The 22,311-nt window shown below is 30.8% G+C and overlaps 1 protein-coding gene across 4 annotated transcripts in view; it reads right to left on the reverse strand.

The window, feature by feature from the left end:
- The window catches only part of LOC113552348 (serine-rich adhesin for platelets), a 239,435-nt gene that overhangs the window by 138,802 nt on the left and 78,322 nt on the right, over positions 1-22,311 (reverse strand). For 3 of the 4 annotated variants that reach the window (XM_026955204.1, XM_026955205.1, XM_026955202.1), the window contains exon 3: positions 10,607-10,892. In XM_026955204.1, the coding sequence (XP_026811005.1) occupies positions 10,607-10,892 (286 nt within the window). The remainder of the gene's footprint in view (positions 1-10,606; positions 10,893-22,311) is intronic. The other variant, XM_026955203.1, reaches the window with a different exon arrangement.

A 22,311-nucleotide genomic window follows, 5' to 3' on the forward strand; every position in this document is an offset into this window, starting at 1 on the left:
GAAACTTAAAGGTATTGCTGTACTTAACATAATGGGTAAAAATAATATTTTTATATTTGTATAACGGTTGTAATAATAATATTATATAATAGACTCGATGACGTTCAGATTATAATAATAACGTCGCTCTGGTATATATATATATAATGTATAGGCAAAGCAGCACTGGAGCAACGGGAAAATTTATATAAAAAAAGATTTCTCTCAGGACAATCAATGCTTTTGTAAAATATTTAATTTATGCTATTTAAGTAGGTATGATATATACATATATCCGATTGTTATGAAATATAGTATCGTAGCGCATTGTTTAATAGAGCGTGCCATAACACAAACGCCAAATTATTTTATTATAATAAATAAATAATCTATGCATCTAATGTCTAGATCATTGCAACTTTAAAAAAGAATAGTATAATATTACATTAGGCGATATAATGCATCATTCATCGTTATATAAAGAAAGAATGTTTCTTTTATGCGGAAGGCTTTTTGTAACCACCGAATTGACACACTAAAATATTACACAGTTATCGACCTCATTATAATATTAAAACACTGAAGCAGATACAGTATACGAGTAAACAATATCTATAATTTATGAATATGACTATATTGTAATTTTATAGGTACATTAGCCATACAAATCTATTAAATTTAAATTTACAATAATATATAATTTTTCTTTCGATATGGGTGTTGTATGGTAACTTTATTATTTTACCAAGAGTTTTCTTAGAGTTTGGAACCTATTTAGATAAATTCAATTAAAAATTCGCTATTATATTGAACGTATTTTAAAATAATGTTTGTGTATTATACCATGGAAACATCACACATATTATGTACCTATAGGTGTACTTGATTATTTTTTTCAAATAATCACTCAACACTCACTATACTAAATAATGTAATACGATTTATTAATTTGTATTATTTATAAAAAATATTTGAATTCATTAAATTATATGTATGTTTCAGACATGTATATGTACTACACATTGGATAGCTAATTATACATACATAATACACCATAATGTAATTTTAATACATGAAAATAAAATATGATTCAGGATCATTAGGTATACATAAAAGGTAAGACATGCATAATGTTCCAAAAATGAAAATAGTATCAGACTTTCCGAAAAAAAAATAAGCTTTAGGTTTTATTAGGCTTAACTGTAATATATAAATTCTAAATTCACATACACATACAAAACGTTAAAGTTGAGGAGGTATTTTTAAGGTTAGTCTGATTAAAAAAAAGGAACACTTTTGAATTCGACGCGATCTTGAAAGTTTTAGAATTTCCATTTTTTTTTCATTTTAGGAACGATTACTGTCAGTCCCGACAGCCTTAATCAGACACTTTCCATCCAGAAGTTTATTTTTATAAAAGAAAACTTTTGGAATAGTTTTAATAAATTGTCAAATTTTTGACAATCACGCTTGGAAACCACTGAATTCATTTCAATATAATTACTGTGTACTATAAAAGCTTAAAAAAAATGTATTCAGTTTCACACATTTTAATAAATATTTATAAGTTCTATGCTTAAAGTTATGGCTACTTTTATATTATTAAGTTTGTCAATAAATACAAATTTAATTTAAATGGTTTGAAATAATTTGTAATATTATTATCTTCCTTTATAAAAGCAATATGAAATATTTGAATAAATGTTTATTTATTTATACTTTTTGTACACTTGGTATCTATATTTATAGTTAATACGTTTACTCTTAAAGTGTAATGTAACGTTAAAATATATAATATTACATTATATTAGTGTACTATATTATTATAGTATACACAAGTAAACATAGAAAATGTTTTGCTATTATACGACCCTAATTTATTCTTTTTTTCGAACATCTACTTAATAATAATAAAAAAAATACAAAGTATATGTCTTAATACATGTATGTCAAGTAAAACTTTTCAATTTTACCAGGATGACAGACGCGTTCTTGAAAATTGCCAAGACATATAATTTGTTTTATAAAAATAAAAACCACTCTTGTAATATATAAAAAAAAAAAAAAGCAACACTTAAATATTTAATATTAAAAACGAACGGCGCGGTTTGACTCTTTCATATTTCTATGCATCATGGTTTGCTTGAAACGAAAAGACACCCACTAGAAACGTTGGTGTTTCTACAGAATATTATACTCGAATAAACAACTTGTTGGTAGCGATTCAAGTAAAATACTTTCATAAACCGATATCAGCACAGAACAAATTATAGAGTAGACGCAATTCCTTAAAGTCGGTTTTAGGATTTAGAAGCAATTATAACTCGAGATAAACGTTTGTAAAGATCATTTTAAGCGTTTTCCTTATCTTCTATCTTTGTATACATGGCATAGGTGCATCTACCTATATATTGTATTTGTACTGAGAATTCATTAGACTCTTTTTTTCATTTTCCTCGTCTGTATGCGCACTCTGATTGGCTCGTATTTCAAAAACTTCACATGGTGTTTCTTTGTGTCAATTGCAAGTTACAAAGGGTAGAAAAAATGTCAGAATGACGGCATCCGAAATTACACGGTTCAAATGGTTGAAAGAAAGACAGGCAGATATACAGACAGAAAATGAAAATACACATATACACTATTTACACACGTCACCGATATATATATATTTGTGGCAATAATGTATCGAAATATCATAGCCAATACTTTAAAAAAGTAAATTTCGTGGTTTTTTTTTTACTGTATTGTGTTTTTACAAACAAGAGTTAAGAAACGAATTTCAACGAGCAATAAAGCCAATAACTTTTGAAAAACTTAAATCATATCACAATACCACTCTCCGCGTATCGCAATAACGGACAGAGATCATTTTTTTCTATAAACGGGGCGAGTATAAGCGTATATAAGACGTGCGTGAGATAGTGTATATTGTGTACACGCGGTGTCGAAGAGAGTGGTAGTACGCTTAAAAATTGTTTACAACGGCAAGTGAGATAATAAATGAAAAATGTTTTTGGTAAAACGAGTAGAGTTTATTATATAGTGCAAAAGAACTCGACGAATTAAAGGCGTCGCGTCGAGTTTTACGAGTCTATGCGAGTGGCCGTAATAGTAGGATAATAATATTATTGTAACAGCCGATGCGATAACCGATCCCGAACGAAATAATACACCCGTTTATAAATCAAAATAATATGATATAATATTTATTTCCATTCTATGTAATAATATACATATTTTTTATGTATTGCATAATATTGTGTCGGTAATATCGAAAACTGAATTATAAAAAACGACTAGGTAGTTTGATTACTTATAAGAATAAATAATATTAAAAACGCTATTTTATGTACTCAATAAAAGACTACTACGTAGTAGTAGGTACTGGTAGTACATCTATTTTGTTTCAAATGTTATATTCATGATTAAGTCATATATTTTAGGCTTTGAAAGGCAAAGCAAACAATTGATTGCTCATACCACACATGGTAAACTCTTCAATTATTTTCGAATAATCATTGTATATATAATATGTATAGTGTTAAATGTAAAACTGTAAATGTAACAAGTTTAACATTAATATAATATATGCGACAAATATTAAATTCGCTGAATTAATGAACCGAAATGGAGTGTAATTATGAAAAAAAATATGATTTTTTTAAGGTGAACCATGTAGATTGGTTATTAAGGTTCGTATGGCTTAATACAGACGTAACGAATGTTATTTTTAGACAGCTAAGCCAACCCCAGTTATTCCATAATAATAATAACGCTATGTACTGTTTGTAATACGTTATTCATATAACTACAGAAAAAAATGACGTCGACGTTATCTGACAATGTTGTGTGTATTTTTTTTAAATATATTTATACGTTACTTGTGTGCAGATCACATTTAAAATGTCAAAAGTTAATAAAAACTCATGGAAAAGTTTAAAAATAAATTGTTATTTAATTTAATTAATATTGTTTAATCAGTTTAATGTTGTAAAGCAAATATTGAATTATTAAATGTAAATTGTAAAACACTATAAAATAAGGTTTGACTGTAATAAATAATAATACAATATTACCTACTTTTTATTTTAAAAAACAAAAATAATTACTTACGATTTTTAAAATAAAAAATGACGTCTTGTTAATTATAAACTTTAATAATAACGATTATAATAATAATAATAATAATAATAATAATAATAATAATAATTATAATGATAATAAAACATTCTAAAAACACTAACATATTTTTTTTTTTACTATTGGTTAATGATTAAAACACAATTATTTCTCTGAAGTCTTTATAGTTAAGCAAACTTGCGGAGAAAAGATTTGTTTTTTATTTGCTAGGTTTATTATTAAAATATATTTTATGTGTACGGGTATAATAGCTGTAAATAACATGTAATAAATAAATATTAAGAAACTAGAACTTATAATACAAAAAAAGGCATTAAAAAAAAAAAACTTTACCAATTAACTTTTTTGTTCGAAAAACTAATGGAGCACATATCATTATAGTATCGAAGGGTGATGGTAATTTTATTTTTTTATTGAAACAATGAAATTCGATGTTGCGTTAATGACGTAAATACATGAATCAAAAACAAAATTTAAATCAACGTAATATTCAAATATATGTTCAACAAATAAAAATAATATTTATTTTTTAATAATAAATTAAATACTACCTCACGTCGTTATAATATTGTATTTATATCCAAACAGTAAATGACGTATTTTATAGGCGCAATGTATTGTGCGATTTTCTTTCGTTCATCGTCGAAAACTACTTTTGACGAAAGCGTGGTCGGAGTCAGCGACGACGAATGCATTTTAAACGCCAACGCATGGCAATAGTTAAGAGTAAAATAATAATTATTTTTGTAAAAACTACATTACGCTTTTGCTCGTTTCGAGAGAAGAAAACGCCTGACGATAACGTTGCCGACATCAGTTTTGTATAAACGTAGTAATAATTTAGGGATTGGCGAGTCGCATGATTTAGCAATTTTGTCGTGCCGCGTGATGTGAGGTTAGGTTAGGTTTGATTTTGATTATTATACGATATTCTCGAATTTTAGAATTCGGGGCAACTATAATATGTAGTCCGTTACGAACCACTGCGACCACCCGGGGCCACGCGAGCTCACGCCACTGCCACGCATGACGATCGGACATCCGCGCGACATGCCGTCTCGCTCACATCTGCACCCGAATTTACTACATAGTAATTGTACACAACTGCTATAAATACGTATTATATTGTGATGGCGTGTAAGAGCTCAAGCGCAAATAGTATAATAATTTACGTGCGTGCAAAACGCCGCGAAGTGACACCCCTTTCGCCCAGTACACACCCCTTTCCACGTACACACACACAGACCGTGCAGATTTTTCGCCGGAAGTCACGATTCAGTGCAGTAGGGATGAAACTCGGGTAAACTATATGTTCATGCATTTGACTGTGTGTGTGTGTGTGTGTGTGTGTGTGTAGTGTATAACCATCCGGTGGTCTCGCGGGGAAATTACTCTGTGCCCGCGGCGGCAAGGGCGGTTTTCTCGGCGGAATTCATAATGCAACACTGCTGCTGCTCAGTCGCTCGTTCGTCATTGTAGTCATAATAATAATAATAATAATAATAATAATAATAATAATTGTTATAATTATGTGCAGGATATAATATAGTATACCGCGTGGCAGTGGCGGCGGCTGCGTGACGCGGTGACGTGGACCACCGCCGCTACCGCACATAAGGCGCACGCACCCACAACGGACCGTAGAGCTCTAATGTGAAACGTAACGTTCGCAGCGGTGAATGATGATAATATTAATTATAACAATAATTATAGTACAATTTATGGTTGTGTCGCGTGTGATAACAGGCGACCACTGTTGGTATGATAACCGGCGAACGACGAGATCCCGAACCGGAATAATTCGCACGATTTTCCAAAAAGTAGTGCTTTTTCTCGAAACTTGTTTTAAACGTTTCTCTTTTCACCCCACAAAACTATAAACTGCAATGGTTATAATACTGTGACGGAAAATCCATTTAGACTCAATATCATACACATTAAATTACATAAAACTGACATTAGGCTTTGCATAATAGTTATAGTCAATCGCTGAACATAAAAAGCCGTTCGTACTTATTGTCCACCCGAATGACGACACGTCTATATATATATATATTAATATAATTAATATAATATAATCGTTTGACTAATTAATTTACACTAAAAACGGCATTGCAACATACTATCGTATGGTGTTTGCGTATTTCAGTAAATGGGACTTTGATTTTTTTTTAACGAGAACTAAAACCGTACTAGAACCTAAGCAATCACGACATAGAATTATATTAATTGGTATTTAATAAATGTATACGTACAGTGATATAGTGATGTCTGTATAATATATTATATAACATTATGGTCTTCGTTATCGTTGTGCAAAGTTTGAATGTACCTACCTATACAATTTAATATATATGTTATATCATAATACATCGTTGATATTTGTGTATAATCAATAGTTGAATAACATTGTTGGCGTAGATTCCAGCATTTATTAGTATAACTTTTCATCAACGACCCCCGAGAGTTATCGAAAGTTTTCCCAAAATAAGTTTGCCGTTTGATATTATCTAGGTTAGCCGAGTAAACAGTCGACTTGCAAGTATCAAGTATTTTGTCTTGTCGGTCAACCTTGTTTAAAGTGGGTGTACCTATATGATGCATACATACTAAACATATTATGTAAAACGGTTCAGAGACGTATAATTGAGTTATGTCCGTACAATTATATTCATAATCGTTTCGGTTACTACACTCGTACTCATTAACCTCATTCTACATTAACTACACAATACATTTTGGCAACTATAGACTGGCCACAGAAAAAATTATAAAACTATGATAACCAATTTATTTTATTTTGATTTAATACTAGGTAGTAAGTTTTAGAAGACAAAATTAATGACATAAGCTTAATTTTTTTAATTAATAAAGTATTCATAACTTCTTACACATTTTAAATAATAAAAACAAAAAGTTATATTTTTGTAGTATTAAAAATAGAAAATGTTTTTATTATATTATTATTTTTAAATCGTTTGTCTATAAAAAACCGATTTTATAAACGTCACGGCGGGGGTTGACGGTCGAATATGCAACCCATTTGTTGGCCACCAGCAGGGAACTTGACATTTTGACCGAAATGTCTTTTTGGATACAGATGGACCTCCCCGTGGCCTTTGCGCCCTAATGAATTACTATCAGAGTGAACGAAAACTTCATAGGGCATAGTGTTTGAAAAGGTCAAGTGCTCCTAAGCTCTTGACTAATGTGTATAAAGCAATGGGAATTTTTATCTCTTTGGCATTCGTAACTTTTTATGGTGGTTTAAACATCAAAGCAACTTTAATAACAAATAATATAACTAAAAGTAATTACTTATGATTTAGTTTTATAATTTTAATAATAATTCGGAATGCTATTTTAATATCGAGAACGAACTATTGAATGATTTTAAATTTATATTTAATAGCATTAAAATAAAACGTAAAATATTATATTTATCCGATGAACAATGAATTAATATGGAGTTATTACACATAGATATTTCTGTTTTATTTCACATATCCCGTGAATAGGTTATATAAAATGAATGTTAATAGTGAATTATTTTCCTGATACGGGTGAGCAATTTTTTATAATCAGTTAGAAATCAGCTTAACACTCGCAAAGAAACATAATACATACTAAAACAAAATATAATATTATTTAATCTTGAATTTGGATTACATCCACTGAACAGACTTTGTATTTCTTGGTTGTTCGCCAAGAAACCTGAGGACTCCCTAAAAATGAACTTGATTCTATATGTGCTGCATCGCGTGCATAGACCTCTAAACAATTTTAGTAGAGTACTCTTTTTTTGGGTTTTTTCTTTCATTTTTTTTTTTTATTTGATTAACGGCATGAACCGAGAATTTTCATCTTGCCGAGCACGTAAGGAGCCAAACATTATTTTTCCGTTTCATTTCCGAATTGTCTCCAACCTCAATGATAAAAAGTTTGCCGTCTCTAGGGATACGTAGATAAATATTTAAAAACAACTGTCCCTGAATCGACTTCCACGTAGATGTATGGTGAAATAAAGAATAATTACAAAAAATAAAATGAAATACTAATAGATAAAGGTTTTTTTTTTTTTTTTGCTAATCAAATAATATGAAAATGTTTATATTGATGATAAAATTTATCAACTCCAAAAAATAAAGTGCCAAAAGGTATCAAAAACAAAACAAAAAGTCTTAAACTCGAAAATTTGATTGTTTGGGCGAGAAAAAGAGAATTATTATTCTAATATATTTTATTTAAATAATAATTAAAATGCAAAACAGTGATGAAAAGAAAAAAAAAATAATTTTAAATTACTTTTTTGTCATCTTAGTCTGCCCCTTGAAATAATGATAAACGGATTTTTAAGGTTTTGGATTTAAAACAATTTGACAAATTATGCTCAAAGATAAAAGTTAGACGTGGACTGTATAAAGACAAATTTTATTATTATCATTATTTAGCATGGTTATTATAATTATTTTTTTAGAATAATAAAAGTTGTCACTACTCACAAAACATGGCATGACGAACTTCAATGTAATTTTAGGTTTACAAATATAACTTCTTAGTCTTTACTATAGTGACATTAATTATTGTCTGGCTTTTCGCTCATCTTTTTTTTAACTAAAATTAAACATTGTTAAAGTTATTTTTTTCTGAAAAAAAATTGTTGGAAGGTTAATTTATGTTGAACACTTTTAATGTTAATTTTAAAGACAAAATTACATAATTGTATTAAATAACCTATAAAACAAAATAAGGAATACAAAAATAGTTATTGGTTTATTTTAAAACAAACTCCAGATATTTAAATTAAAAAAAAAATAATTATAAAAATAATTTGCATACGAGCAAACATATTATATTCATACATTGTTTATTTATTAAGTATTACCTTGTAATTTTTTTTTTAATATTTTATTCCTGTTTATTTTACCGAAATTGTTTAATCATTTTTAATATTCGTAAAAAATGAATTTAAAAGCTTTTTATTTATAACAAAAATATAAATACAAATTGTTAAATAAAAATATTATAATTCATAATTTAGATAAACAAGTTGGTTTTAATGCATTTTTTTAAGAAATATTTTAAACCCTAAAAACAAACAGAGTGTAATTAATATTACGAATAGTACTATAATAAATACATAATATACGCACATAAAGTTTTAACTTTCAACTTTTGGTCAATAAAGCCTTGTTTATATGTACTTTTTAATAGTGCAGGCCATTAATAATATATTTTAATGAATAATGGCGCATAATATAACGTAGTGAATTACTCTTTTTTTTTTGGACTTTGGTAGTGAACTTGTGCAATAAGGTAAAAATTTGACTTAGAATTCATTAATGTTACTGTAAGTCATAGGCACGATGACAGAATGATAGTTTTTAATGATAAATGTTTGTTTGTATCTGTGTGCGAGTGTATATGTTTTACTGCGAGTGTTGGGCATTGGTGCGTAGGAGAAGCAATGGGGTTGTACGTAGGTGGCGCGCTTAAACCTTCGTGAACGGTGGCAAGTAAAGAATCGCGCACAGGGCCACTTTAGCAAGTACAACTTTTCGGATGCCATGCGTGTGGTGAAGTGTTGGAAGGGTATGTATGATGATGGGAGGGTGTCGGCGATAAAATAAATTACAGGCGTCCATAAACAAAAGGCGTTCTCCCCGTCATTGTTAAGGGCCTCTTATTTGTCATTTTATGGGTATTGCACGTCATAAAAGTAAAAAAAAAAAACAACAAAATATATCAGGATGGAAAAAGAGACCTTTGTGTAGGTAAAGTGTAAGGGGAACGAAAAAATATATACAAAACATACCTCCCCGTGATAATATAAGGTGGTGGTGACTGGTGGCCTAGCTGGCTGGTGGCGCTGTTTAGGCGGAGGAAGGGTTTTAGTGAAGGGGATGGTTAGAGGAATTTTACCGTTGCTAAAACCACGAACGCATTGTATATATATTTATATTTCATCCACCGTGTGTATGGGTGCGGGGTAAACCGACGGATTCCATCCGTGCCAGAGGACAAAATGTTTTTTAACCACACTACACACACACACACACATATATATACACACACAATCGCATATACAGGTCGATTAACAACGCGTACCCAACGCGCAAAATTCGGAGATGGTGCCAAACACTTTTTACACGAACGGACCCGACGACCACGACAAGCCAAAATTTGGAAAACAAAGTCCAAGTACTATGAAATGGTAACCGCACCATATGTAGACACTTTTAATATATATCAAGTAAAACACTATTGAGAACGTTTGTGGTATTCGATATTGGCCGCAACCCTATGGCTACCGCGGTTGACCGTATGAAAAACAAACCCTCCACTTAAATCGCGCCAATAAGTAATAATTAGAAAACCTACGTGACATTACGGTGACTTTAAACATATGGTCGTTTTATGAATACACAATATATCATAACTACATATTAACACATCATGCTATTATATGTCCAAACTGACTTACCGGAAGAATGGAGCGGTGTGGTGGCCAGAAGCAGGTCGATGGTGCCGTCAGTAAGCACTTCCGCCGAGTCCTGGTAGCTGATGGACAGCGTGGCCGTATCCGTTTGCCGGGACATTTTTGAGAGCATGGACGCTGGCAGCTCGATGGTCTCGTCTGTCTCGCGCAGCTGCAACGTGACTGTCTGTCCGTCCGGGCCAGCGGTGCTGTACATAAACACGGCCGTCTGCTGGGGCATGGCCGACGCATAGCTGCTTTTCAACGGCACGCGGATCCCGGGCAACCCCTGCTGGTCAAAAATACGGAATTTGGTGAGACATGGTGATGACGGCCGATAACGGCTTGAAGTTACGATTGTAATGCGATTTCATTTCGATTGCTGTATAGTAATTATTTTATGGTGTATTTTAAAATTGTTTTTTTTTTTATTTAATTTGACGGCGCAAAATACGAGAAAATATTTTTAACATACTCGTAAACAATATGATTTTGATTATCTTAGCATAACTACAACACCATATACGCGATCAAGAATATGACGGATTTACCACTACATTGACGAGATTACGGTTTTTTGCGTATTTCGTATCAATGAAAATAATATAATTTCCAATATACTCACCTTGTACGCAAAGCTCCATTGGCTATAATCAGGGCCCTCACAAGAGGCGGGAGCTGATGGACCTCGGAGTACAGGTGCCCGGCTATTTTAAGGGTCCGTGGGCCCGTTGAAATTTTTTTGTAATTTGTATAAAGTTTTATAAATGGCCCAGACAATAATTTAGTACAGAGAGCAGACATTGTATGTGGGGGCCCTGGCTATAATTATTGAGCATTGTAATCCTTTTATCAAAAAATACATCGACACATTTTCCTAAATAAAATGTGTCAAAGCGCTACAAATCATAATTTATTGAACGGTCATATAGACTACCTAATATAATACGTGTGTCGAGATAATATAATACTATTTCGGAAAGTTCGACTGTTTGTCGTTGATATCTGGACATTATTACGATAAGTCATAATACACCTTCGACTTATACGTATATTATTATGCACACGAGTACAATATACAATATAGCATAAATTGGGGTCAGTCCCTTTAAATGATGTGTATCTAGAGAGATTTATACTATAGTAGGACACATTGATAATAGGAAATTCGTTATTGTGATGTTGTTATAGTGCGTATTCGCGTTCTAAATGCAATATGGGAATTGAGTACGGGTGTTGTAACTTCATTATTTTTGTTAATATTAAAGTTAATGCACGTGTAATAATAGTAACTATTATTAGAAGTGTCGTGTTCAAATAATTAGAGCTGATCTGATAATGTTGTGTGTAGGTTACATGTACGTAGTCATGGGTACGTTTTAGTTTGGCTTTCGAAATCGACTCGAACGGTGAATTAAAGCTTAAACAATTGGTTTCCCTTCAATGGGACAAGCGGCGGCGCTCACTACGTTCGTCATCGGCCCGTTCCCGGATAATCGAATTCAGCGTGCCAACTCTATCCACTACGCCAGTACGGTGGTAGATAAGAAGCTCAACGGTTACGTGCTTAATTTGGGTTTGGAAACTTAATAGTTTCCCCCGGCGAAGTTTTCTCTCGGAAATTACAAGGATTTAATGCCAGCCAAGGGAACGGACGCAGGTGAACGATGATTTATACTGTAACCATGGTAACCACACAACGGTCGGACCGTCTCTCACCGCAAAATACACTCATACACACTACACACACGCGCACATACCACTACCACCACCCACCACCACCATTACCATCACCTACACCAACACCACCACCACGATGATCGTGCACGACCGATATCCAACTTTGCATGAATCAGTGTCAGAGTATTCGATACGTTGATACGTTTTAGTAAAATTCACATAGATCGCGGCCATCCACAATGTGCTCTCGCCACTGTGTCAGTCCCACAACCCGTAAGCGTTGTATAGGTTAGAAAATAAAAATAAAAAACCCAAGTTTATACGGAAACCAATGTTTTTGACCGGTGGCGGCGGCCAACGGATGATTCCGGTAATGTATTTTTCACCGGGCTGGTTCGATAAAACATAAAAATAGTACTCTCGTGCTTTCAAGACAGTGTGATTTTTTGCTGTCGTTGCTCCGTCCGAGTTTGCTATGCTCACATGATCGACTCGCTCCTCCCCGACCATTTACCTCAACATTCGTGGTCAAAATACTGCGATAGATATTCCAATGTTTCGGTTTCGTTTCGTTTAAGTCGATAGTTATTTCTATATATTGTACATAGGTCACTTATAACTTATTATAAGTTATAATGCATTTTCAGGCGTCATCCTCTAACAAGTGTCTATTATATATATATATATACCTACATAGTCGACTTGAATGTGTATTTACGGTATGTAATGGCAAAGGTGAAATAATGGCGTCGTTGTCGTCGTGGTAATACAATCAATACGCGCGTTTAAAACCTCGTGAACCGTCAAACGCGTTTCGTTAGTTTTTGATATTGTAGAGTACGTATGTTAATTATTATTTCCGTAGGAATGCCGTTATTTTTCACTTCTGCAGTTTGTTTTGATAGTATGCTGTTTTCCATAATATTCATACGTGACAGATAGTAATACGTCACACTAATCATTACAGCAAAAAGTTTTATGCGCTAAAAAATCATCAAATATGTATTTATGCATCAACAAATTAAAAATATACAGTTAAAATAAATATGCCCCAAATATAAAATATTTTCTCTATTTAATTTTTTATGTACCAATATGTATGAAAAAAAAACAACAACAATAATTCAGCTAATACAGTTCTAATCTAAAACTATGCATTGACCATTATTAAGATAAAAATTAGTCTTTATCGTCTTTATGATAAATTCTCAGTTAAATATAATTGTTAATCTTGATCTGTGAAAACTATTTATCGAAATGCTTGATTTTTTATAAACTATCACAATATGTTCTCAAAACATTGAGTACTTATTTAATCACAAATGTTGTGTACTTACTAAGCATACGATAAATTTAAACAGAAAAAAACATACAAAATTATGAAAATCCTTTTCCAAAAATATTAGAAATAAAATATATATAAATTAAAATTAAAATACATTAAAAAGCGGTGATTAGCGGTGGCGAGAAACAATAATAATAATATATGTTTGCTACATAATAATATTTTTGCCGTTATAAAATCGAGAAACGGCGTCGTTGACATATTGGTTTTCAAAAAAAGAATAAAATAACTGAAAACTATTATGCTAGTATGAGTATTATCATTATTATAGCTCAAATTATCTTTCAAACGATAATTTTATGACAGTAATCTTTTTGAAGTAAATAGCATTATTTTATGACAAAGACCCAGACATGATAATAGTACAATGACAGGAGAGCATCGTGAGTGACTGTTAGTAGTGTTTAAACGGTTTAAACGAAAAGTATAATATCTATTCCGGAAGCACATGTTGAAAACATATTTAATAATAATGTAATCGATTTCAAGGAAGTATAATGGAAAACAGTTGTTCAGGACGATGTGAAACAAACACTATTTGTATGTATATAAAAAACAGTCGGGTTTATTTATGTTTTATTAGACCACTCTATATCGCTGTGTAGGGTAATGGGTCAAGTTTTTCGGAGTCGAGAGCGTTCTATAATAATGACGAGTGCCGTAAAGGTCATCCGTCATAACTGTCACGTGGCGCATATATATATTATAATAATGCCAAGTGTTATAAAACACAAAATATACATTTTCAAGAGAAATATAAGCTCCACTGGGTTCTTTTACAATGGTTTACGAAATATACGTCAGCCAACCCGAATGTTATTTTTTAAATATGTTTATTTATAACTCGTCATTCTTCAAATTTGTACTTAACGTGTACCACACGGTTGTTTTATTATAGCCACGACCGGCAGGCATGCTGATATTATTGTACTGTATATTTTAATTATTATATGCAATAAAATATTATAAGAACAATCGTGTGGTTATTTCATCTGAAAGAAGTGGACCAAAAATGAACTGAAAGCATATAATATACCTACTGAAAATATTTTCTTCGAAGACAATAATATATTAGCGGATCTGCTGCAATTTAGATATACTAGAAGAGTTATTATTGCTATCCTGTCGCCAGGACTATTCGTACACATGACTTATGAGCAAGAATCATCCGGCCAGACTATGATTTCCACGGGGACCAATAATATTATTGTCAACGTGTCTTGTAATTAATTTCGATCAACTTCATTCTTGAGTTATTCGTTAATAATGAATTAATTCGTAAATACGGTTCTACTTTATATTTTTCGGATTATCTAAAATATATTCTGAGTATATATGTTTACATCATGTATGCACATCACCTTAAATCACGACAAATATAATTCTTGCTGTATACTGTACACGCAGATATGTATAGTTGTACAATTTGGAAAATTAGATGGATGTAGTACAGCTGTAGGCATATACTTAATATATATTAATAATAATATAGAAAAACATTTACAATGTTAAAAAGTGATATGTATACAATTATTTCAGTTGTTATTGTTGTAAGAGGAAGGTGGAAAAAATAAAAATAAATAATTAAATATAGGCAGTTTTTTACGAATAAGAAAATTGGTATACAAGTATTTTATCAAATGTATAATCGTGTTGAGTATTATCGCGTTCAAGGTAATTAAAAATATTTGTAAAACTTACTTTAGTATGAATACCCGGGTAATGAATGTTAATAGTTAATGCAATGCAAAATTTAATTGTCAAATAATAATATTCAGCATTTATTTGTTTTGAAATATTATGCAAAATAATACTAGTTTACATAGTATTAACACAGATAACGTATATATCGATATATAATGTATATGTCATTTACAATATTATATTAATATCTAATTACATTTAAGTTTGAGTTTATCATAGAATTCATTTTTCTTGTTTATTCACACAAGTAGTACTGTTATAGTGTTATTTTATTACTTTGTTTAATTTATTAATAAATTAGGGAAAATGTAATAACAATATATTTTACTTTATTACCATTAAACAATTATTCTTAACTTGTATACTATTTGTTTTTAATTATTCATGGATATATCAAGATGAGTAATAAAAATTGTATTTATGCCTGAAATTGAATATTATGGATACACATAAGTCTATTCGATCCTTAAGATGTTAATAATAATCATAGTGATATAACAAAAAAAATAAATTAGGGAAACAGTCAGAGTAAATAGCGTTATTTTCTTTGTAATACCCGAGAACTATAGCCATATTTTTATTTTAATAATCACATAATTACTAAGATTTGTAGATTTTAAGGCTTAAATCATATTTATATTATTAATTAAATTATGATAACGATTTTGCCATGGTGGAGTCGGGATGGTGAAGTTGAATGAGTTTAAAATATGTCATACATTATGCTTATTAAATATACACTTAAAATGTTTTTAAAATTGTAGCAGTACTATGCCACTATAACATACATTTAGAAGTGAGTAGACTTAAGTAATTTTAAGTCATTCGTATATCATCTGGCTCTGATAGTCTCATGATGATGCATATTAATATACAACCAATAATGTATTTGAACGCTAAATCTATAAAATATGTAGCACCAAGATGCAAATTCTCTGCGAAAATCGATTTCACTAATAGATATCTGAATAATTTAACTTCACTGACGAGTGGAGAAAAAAAGGAAGATAATTACATTGTAAGAGGTCATAAAATATGCAACTGGAATCTTCGAAATCTCTATTACGCGACCAAAACTGTTTCGGAGAAAAAAAATAAGGTTTAATGAAATTGTATTTTTTTTCTGACGACTTATTGTGTACTCTCATAATGGGATTTGAACGTTTTTCGCTTTTTCAATTGCCTTTAATACTCGTTAAGATACTGTACTAATGGAATTTTTGATGTGCTTAAGTGGAAAACAAAGGCTTAACCGTGGTGCTGCTATTGGATAACCGGAGAGGGTCAGTAGTTTAATATCGAAAACTTCCAAAGGTTACTCTCTGCCCGTCTTATTGAGGAGGATTACAACTTTGTTTATCAGCTCGTCGTGGGTGCTGGAAATGTTTCAGTGACGGACAACCGTTATTTAGTATTTTCTTCAAATGTATAGTTAGAGTATGTTGTTTTTTTTCTTGGATTTCCAATTGAAGTTTTGTTTGAATTCTTAAATTGAATTGGAAAACTATAAAACAGCACGCTACTTTAATTTTATTTATATTTTTTAATAGCCGAATAAGGTGCAAATAATTTAAAATGTACTTTTAACTTTCTTAATTATCTTCAACTGTTTATACATTTATTTTAACGTAACTGTTTTTTGTTATTTTTATATTAAATTTTCTACAGTTGAAGATATTATGATAAAAATTATAATAATAATATATTCATATAAATGAAACTTTTATAAAGAAATTTAAGTTCCCCGAATAGTATTTAAATATTCAAGTCTTTAAAATTATAAAAAATATATCGTCTTTTTTGTTTTAATATAGTTACCTATGACTTACATTAGCTTTAATCGTATTTACATACCACAATACATGCAAGTAGCATTTTATAATCTATAAATCACTCTTGTAGTAGAAATATCTGCACCAAACTCTATCTACAGTTTAATTAATTTGTATTATTTAAAAAATTCATTTTGTATAATATATTTTTCATCTTATCTAAAACGACCATTAGTTAACTTAATTTACATAAATATTCACGTGGATATAGATATAAATTATTTTTTCATAAAAGCCAAAGATATAACTCGACTTTCTAGACGCTCATATATTATTATTATTATTATTATACAACGCATGGGGCTGTCGTCCATATATACACTCGGGACATCGCATGATAGTCATCGGAACACATAAAAAACTACAGGCGTCTTTTGTCGCAAAATTGCGTTTAATTTTACCAGCTCTCCTTGCTCACAAAAAATTATTTTAAATTAAAATTTCCGTGGTGGCAGAGGAAATGACCGACCTTTAAAGTTAATGTATTATTCTCAGGACCATCTTTATGTTTTCCTGGTACTTTATGCTATACGTATATAAATTTATATGTGAACACACGCACTCACACACACACTTTTTTGTTTTAAAAACCAGACTGAGTAAAAAGTTTAACATTGGAAAAGTTTCTCGTGTACGCATACGCATGTATACACGGGGTGGAGGTAGGTTATGGGTAGGATACGAAAATGAGCGATATAAAAAAAAAAATGAATAAAGGACGGCCGTCGGAGGGTGGAGACGCTAATTGAAACTCTAATTGACGTAAATTAAAAGACAAAAGTCCAGGAATATTTGAACAGAGAACTCATGTTCTTCTCCATATACGGCGAAGGAAAGCGTGGGAAATGCGACGACGGGTAGGGTATTTCAATTTGCATTTTAGTGGGACTCTGGGTACACAGGGTATTACAAAAAAAAAAAAAAAAAAAAATGAAAAAGCCGGTGAGAGAGAAAAATAAAAATCCTTTTGTATATACACGACCGAGCAGACGCCTTGTGTAATGAGCTCAAAAAGTCCTCGGGCGTAGTGCGGTCTTGTTAAAATGTAATAAAATAAAACCCTTTTACAGGAATAGGAAATAATTCGCGTTGTTATTTTTTTCCTATCTTTTGTCTCCTATACACATCTACGCACGACTTAGCCCGACCGCCGGCTAGCGCCATCGTCAATATGACGACAAAAAAAGTTCATTAGCATTCCACTTTTACATTTAAACGCTCGATAACATGATAACGTGCCAAGCAACCGACGTAAGTTTACCATTAAATGAGTGGCTGGGATTTCCACGTTTTTTAAAACAATATAAAGAGTTCGTGATATGTACTGAAATAATAATAAATGAAGAGGTAATTTACTTTTATTGTTTTTCTTACGGCCATAAAAGAAATTACATTTCTTTCGTCCTCGATTTTGAGCACTCAATTGGCTAACAGGAAATATTTGCGTGACAATTGGAATAATAGTAACAATATATATAAAAGACGACATGAAAAGAAATAATATAATGTTATTAAAAAAAAAAATTGATTCGTGGTGTCCACTGGGAAACGATGTATACTTATGACATATAAGGCATGCTAGAATATTCTAAAATAAAAAAATAAAATAAACGAATATGAACGGACAGGTTGTCAACTTGATGATTTTCCGAAAACCGAAGATGTCAGTTTTAAGCCCGTAATATTTCACTGTCATGCGAATACACCAATTAAAATGTATTTTCATTTTACACAAAAACAAACTGTTTTTTTTTTTTTGTCATGAAAATATTATAAAAATCCAATAACCATTTTTATTGATGATTAAAAATTGTTTAAAAATATTTCATTTTTGTATGGCTTTCTTATATTAAGTTGAAATACATTTTTTGTTTGCTAGTTATACACCTGTATTATATTTTAATTTAAATACAAAAAAAAAAAAATAATAATAAAAAAATGGTTAAGTGAGTGAATATACCTGTCTTAAAATGTTATTATTAAAAAACTGAATATTATACTATATAGTTTCTTTGTAAAATAACGCGAACAAAAAAAAATGTTTAAAATAAACATGTATATTTTTTTTTTTTTTTGTAACTGTTAATAATCGCATCCGAAATTATTTCTTCTGTAATACGTGTGTTGGTTGGATGAAAAATTATTTATTATTTTTTATCGTATCGTGTAGGTTGAAATTATTATTTTCAACGAATAATAAAACCACCGCAGTTAGTGTAATAATAGTAATAATGTTCAATAAAGTTGCAGCATTAAACTAGAATAACAATATTGAAAAATACAACAAAAAAGTTATTCAATCACATCAAACACATAATGCGCACTTTCTCTCTCTCTCTCTCTCTCTCTCTCACACACACACACACACACATATATAAACACAGACAATATGTATATTATTATATATTCGATGTAAACGTATGCGTATGTCGTATGCTTGTTGTACATGTTTATTATGAGTGAGCATTAAAATAATTCGAAATAGTCAGTAGTAATTAAAAACACAATAACAAAAACGATCGATATCGATTAGTCTCTATTTTCAGTGTGGGAGGCTGGGAAACGTCACGTCGATTTGGAATTATTTTATTTTTAACGAAACGAAAAACCTTGACAGAAGAGTCGCGACGGTTATTTCTTACACAGCGATCCGTCGAAATATGTATCAACAATCATGTGAATTATTCCGTATTCGCTGCGTAATAAATCATTACTTCGTCCATATTATAATAGCTAAATACAATATTTAGGTTTTAGAAACACACCATTAGACTATAATGCACGTGCATATTATAAATATTATTAATAATATTTTACGATTTATAAACGCATGTCGACCACCATTCGGAGAACATGCGGAACTTCGCTGGTGACGCTTTCGTGGAAATTATAAGCATACTTTTCTGTACCGCCATAGTGAAGCAAAATAAGCAGGATCTACATAAATTAAAATATTTGGAAAATGGGTTTATCTTATGTTTTTATGCTCGCTAACAAAATTATTCAGTAATATTTTGATCGTTGTTTGTAGAAATTAACTTCACGAATCGTTATAGATAATTTTCTTTTTGCTTAATTAGTTGTTCATATTTTTTTTGGCAGAACTATTTAGATACTCAATGAGGTTTTTGATTTTCAAAAATAAATACGATTATATACCATATATTATGTATTTTAATATTCAAAGTTAGGAGCAAACTAATCAAAATGTGTAAGTGTTATTGAATCATAAAATATCTGAAACGAAAAAAAAGTTAAAAAAAAAAAAAATACTGTTGAGCTATATAATAATATTGTTATATTGTTATTCATCTCTCACTTATATACTTAGTATTAAGTGATATTTTGTAAATAATACGTGTTTAAAGATCATTTTGACGTTATAAATGAGGTTCAACTAGTTTCTACCTAGTTAACAATGTGAAATGCCCCCGAAAAATTATATTTTGAATTTTTAAAAATACTCAATGAGTGTTTTCACATTGGTAGGCCAATAATATAATATTGTGAATTATCTAATTACGTGTAGTATACTGTACGGCAGTAATATTGTTATTTTATGATATTGGTTTTATGATGAATAGAATTATAACGAAAAACGCTGCGCGCAAAGAAACTGTGCGATGTTAGTGACGGGAATCCTGGCGATGGTGGGGGGGGGCTCGGATACCATGAGTTGCCTACACGATCAGCGGACGGGGTCACGCGGTACCGACGTGCATGATATTATTATTATTATTATTATTATTAAGATTTGATTGATAGCCACGCGTTTGGACTTTGTGTGCAGCGCGTGATTAACCGACTCGGGCTAAGGCGAGGCACAAGGTAATCTTGTATATTGCGAGGAGTTTCGCGAGGGAATACATTCGGGGAAAAAATATGAGAAAAATTCGACGTAAAGCCGGCCCCACCCCGCCCGAGGGAGTTTGGTCTCGGTGGCATGGCGAAAAGCTTCGCGTGTACTCGTATGTGAATAAAGTCACTGCGACCACGTCCCTACAAGTGAGTTTAGGTTGTTTTTCGGCCCGACGCGATTTCGTTGAACAAACTGCATTGCAAAACTGTCCGGTTATTTATTATTTTAAATTAAGCGTTGAATATATAATCACGAATCGTGAGTAGATTTTCTTTCCTATAGAAATAAATAATAATAAGGAGTGGCGATGATGACAAGGACGACGACGACGATAACGCTTAATGATTCGCAAAATTATACGCCATCTGCTACGAGTTTTTTCATCGTCTTATTAGTACCGTCATAATATACGCTGCAATGTTATATGGTACCTAATTATAACATTATGTAATACTATTATTAGGATGTACATATAGACGTATTGATAAAAACATTTGAAAACTTTTAAGAGATGCATATGTGCCTAATATCGAACTGTTAAATATCAGTTGTATGTACTTAAGATGTAATTCACGTATTAAACAAAATTATTTGTATATTTCGGTAATTAGTAAGTCACAAATAAAAAAAAATTAAAAATACAAATATTTCTAGGAGATTCAAACATAATATGTTGCCTATAGTTTTCAATTGTTAAATGTATGATTATTTTTATCTTATTTAGTAGATAACTAATTGAAACATGGTATTGGCCTATTATATCATATTATATTGGATACTATGCAATAATTTGAATTATATACATTTTCTAAGATTCACGAGGTTGGTAGACTTTTTTTGTTGAATATCGATTACAGTGGTGGGCACATAATGCAAAACATACTTAAATATATGCATATTATTTCGAATGTTATAGGTAGTTAAAATCTACGCGTTTTCTGGAAAAAAATAAACGAGAAGAATAACACAATACACAGAGTAATTTATCAAGCGTGCTTATCTAATTTATTTTTTTTTAGTAGGTAAAGAATTTATATAAACTCGGATTTTCAGAATTTTTATGTTTAAATAGACCACTTTTTTGTACTGCTAAGGATTGTCTCATGGCAATGTAATATCTTTTTTTTCTAAATTATTAAAAATATTTTTTTCAAGTAGTCTAAATATTCAAAAAAAAATAGTATTTGAATAAACTCATTATTGAAGGAAAAACGTTGATGTACATGCTTGGTGAATCAGTATGGTATATATAATGTGTATAATACACAGTACCTCACTTGTATTTTCACAG

Source organism: Rhopalosiphum maidis, chromosome 2 (genome assembly GCF_003676215.2).
Source record: "Rhopalosiphum maidis isolate BTI-1 chromosome 2, ASM367621v3, whole genome shotgun sequence".
Lineage (NCBI taxonomy): Eukaryota > Metazoa > Arthropoda > Insecta > Hemiptera > Aphididae > Rhopalosiphum > Rhopalosiphum maidis.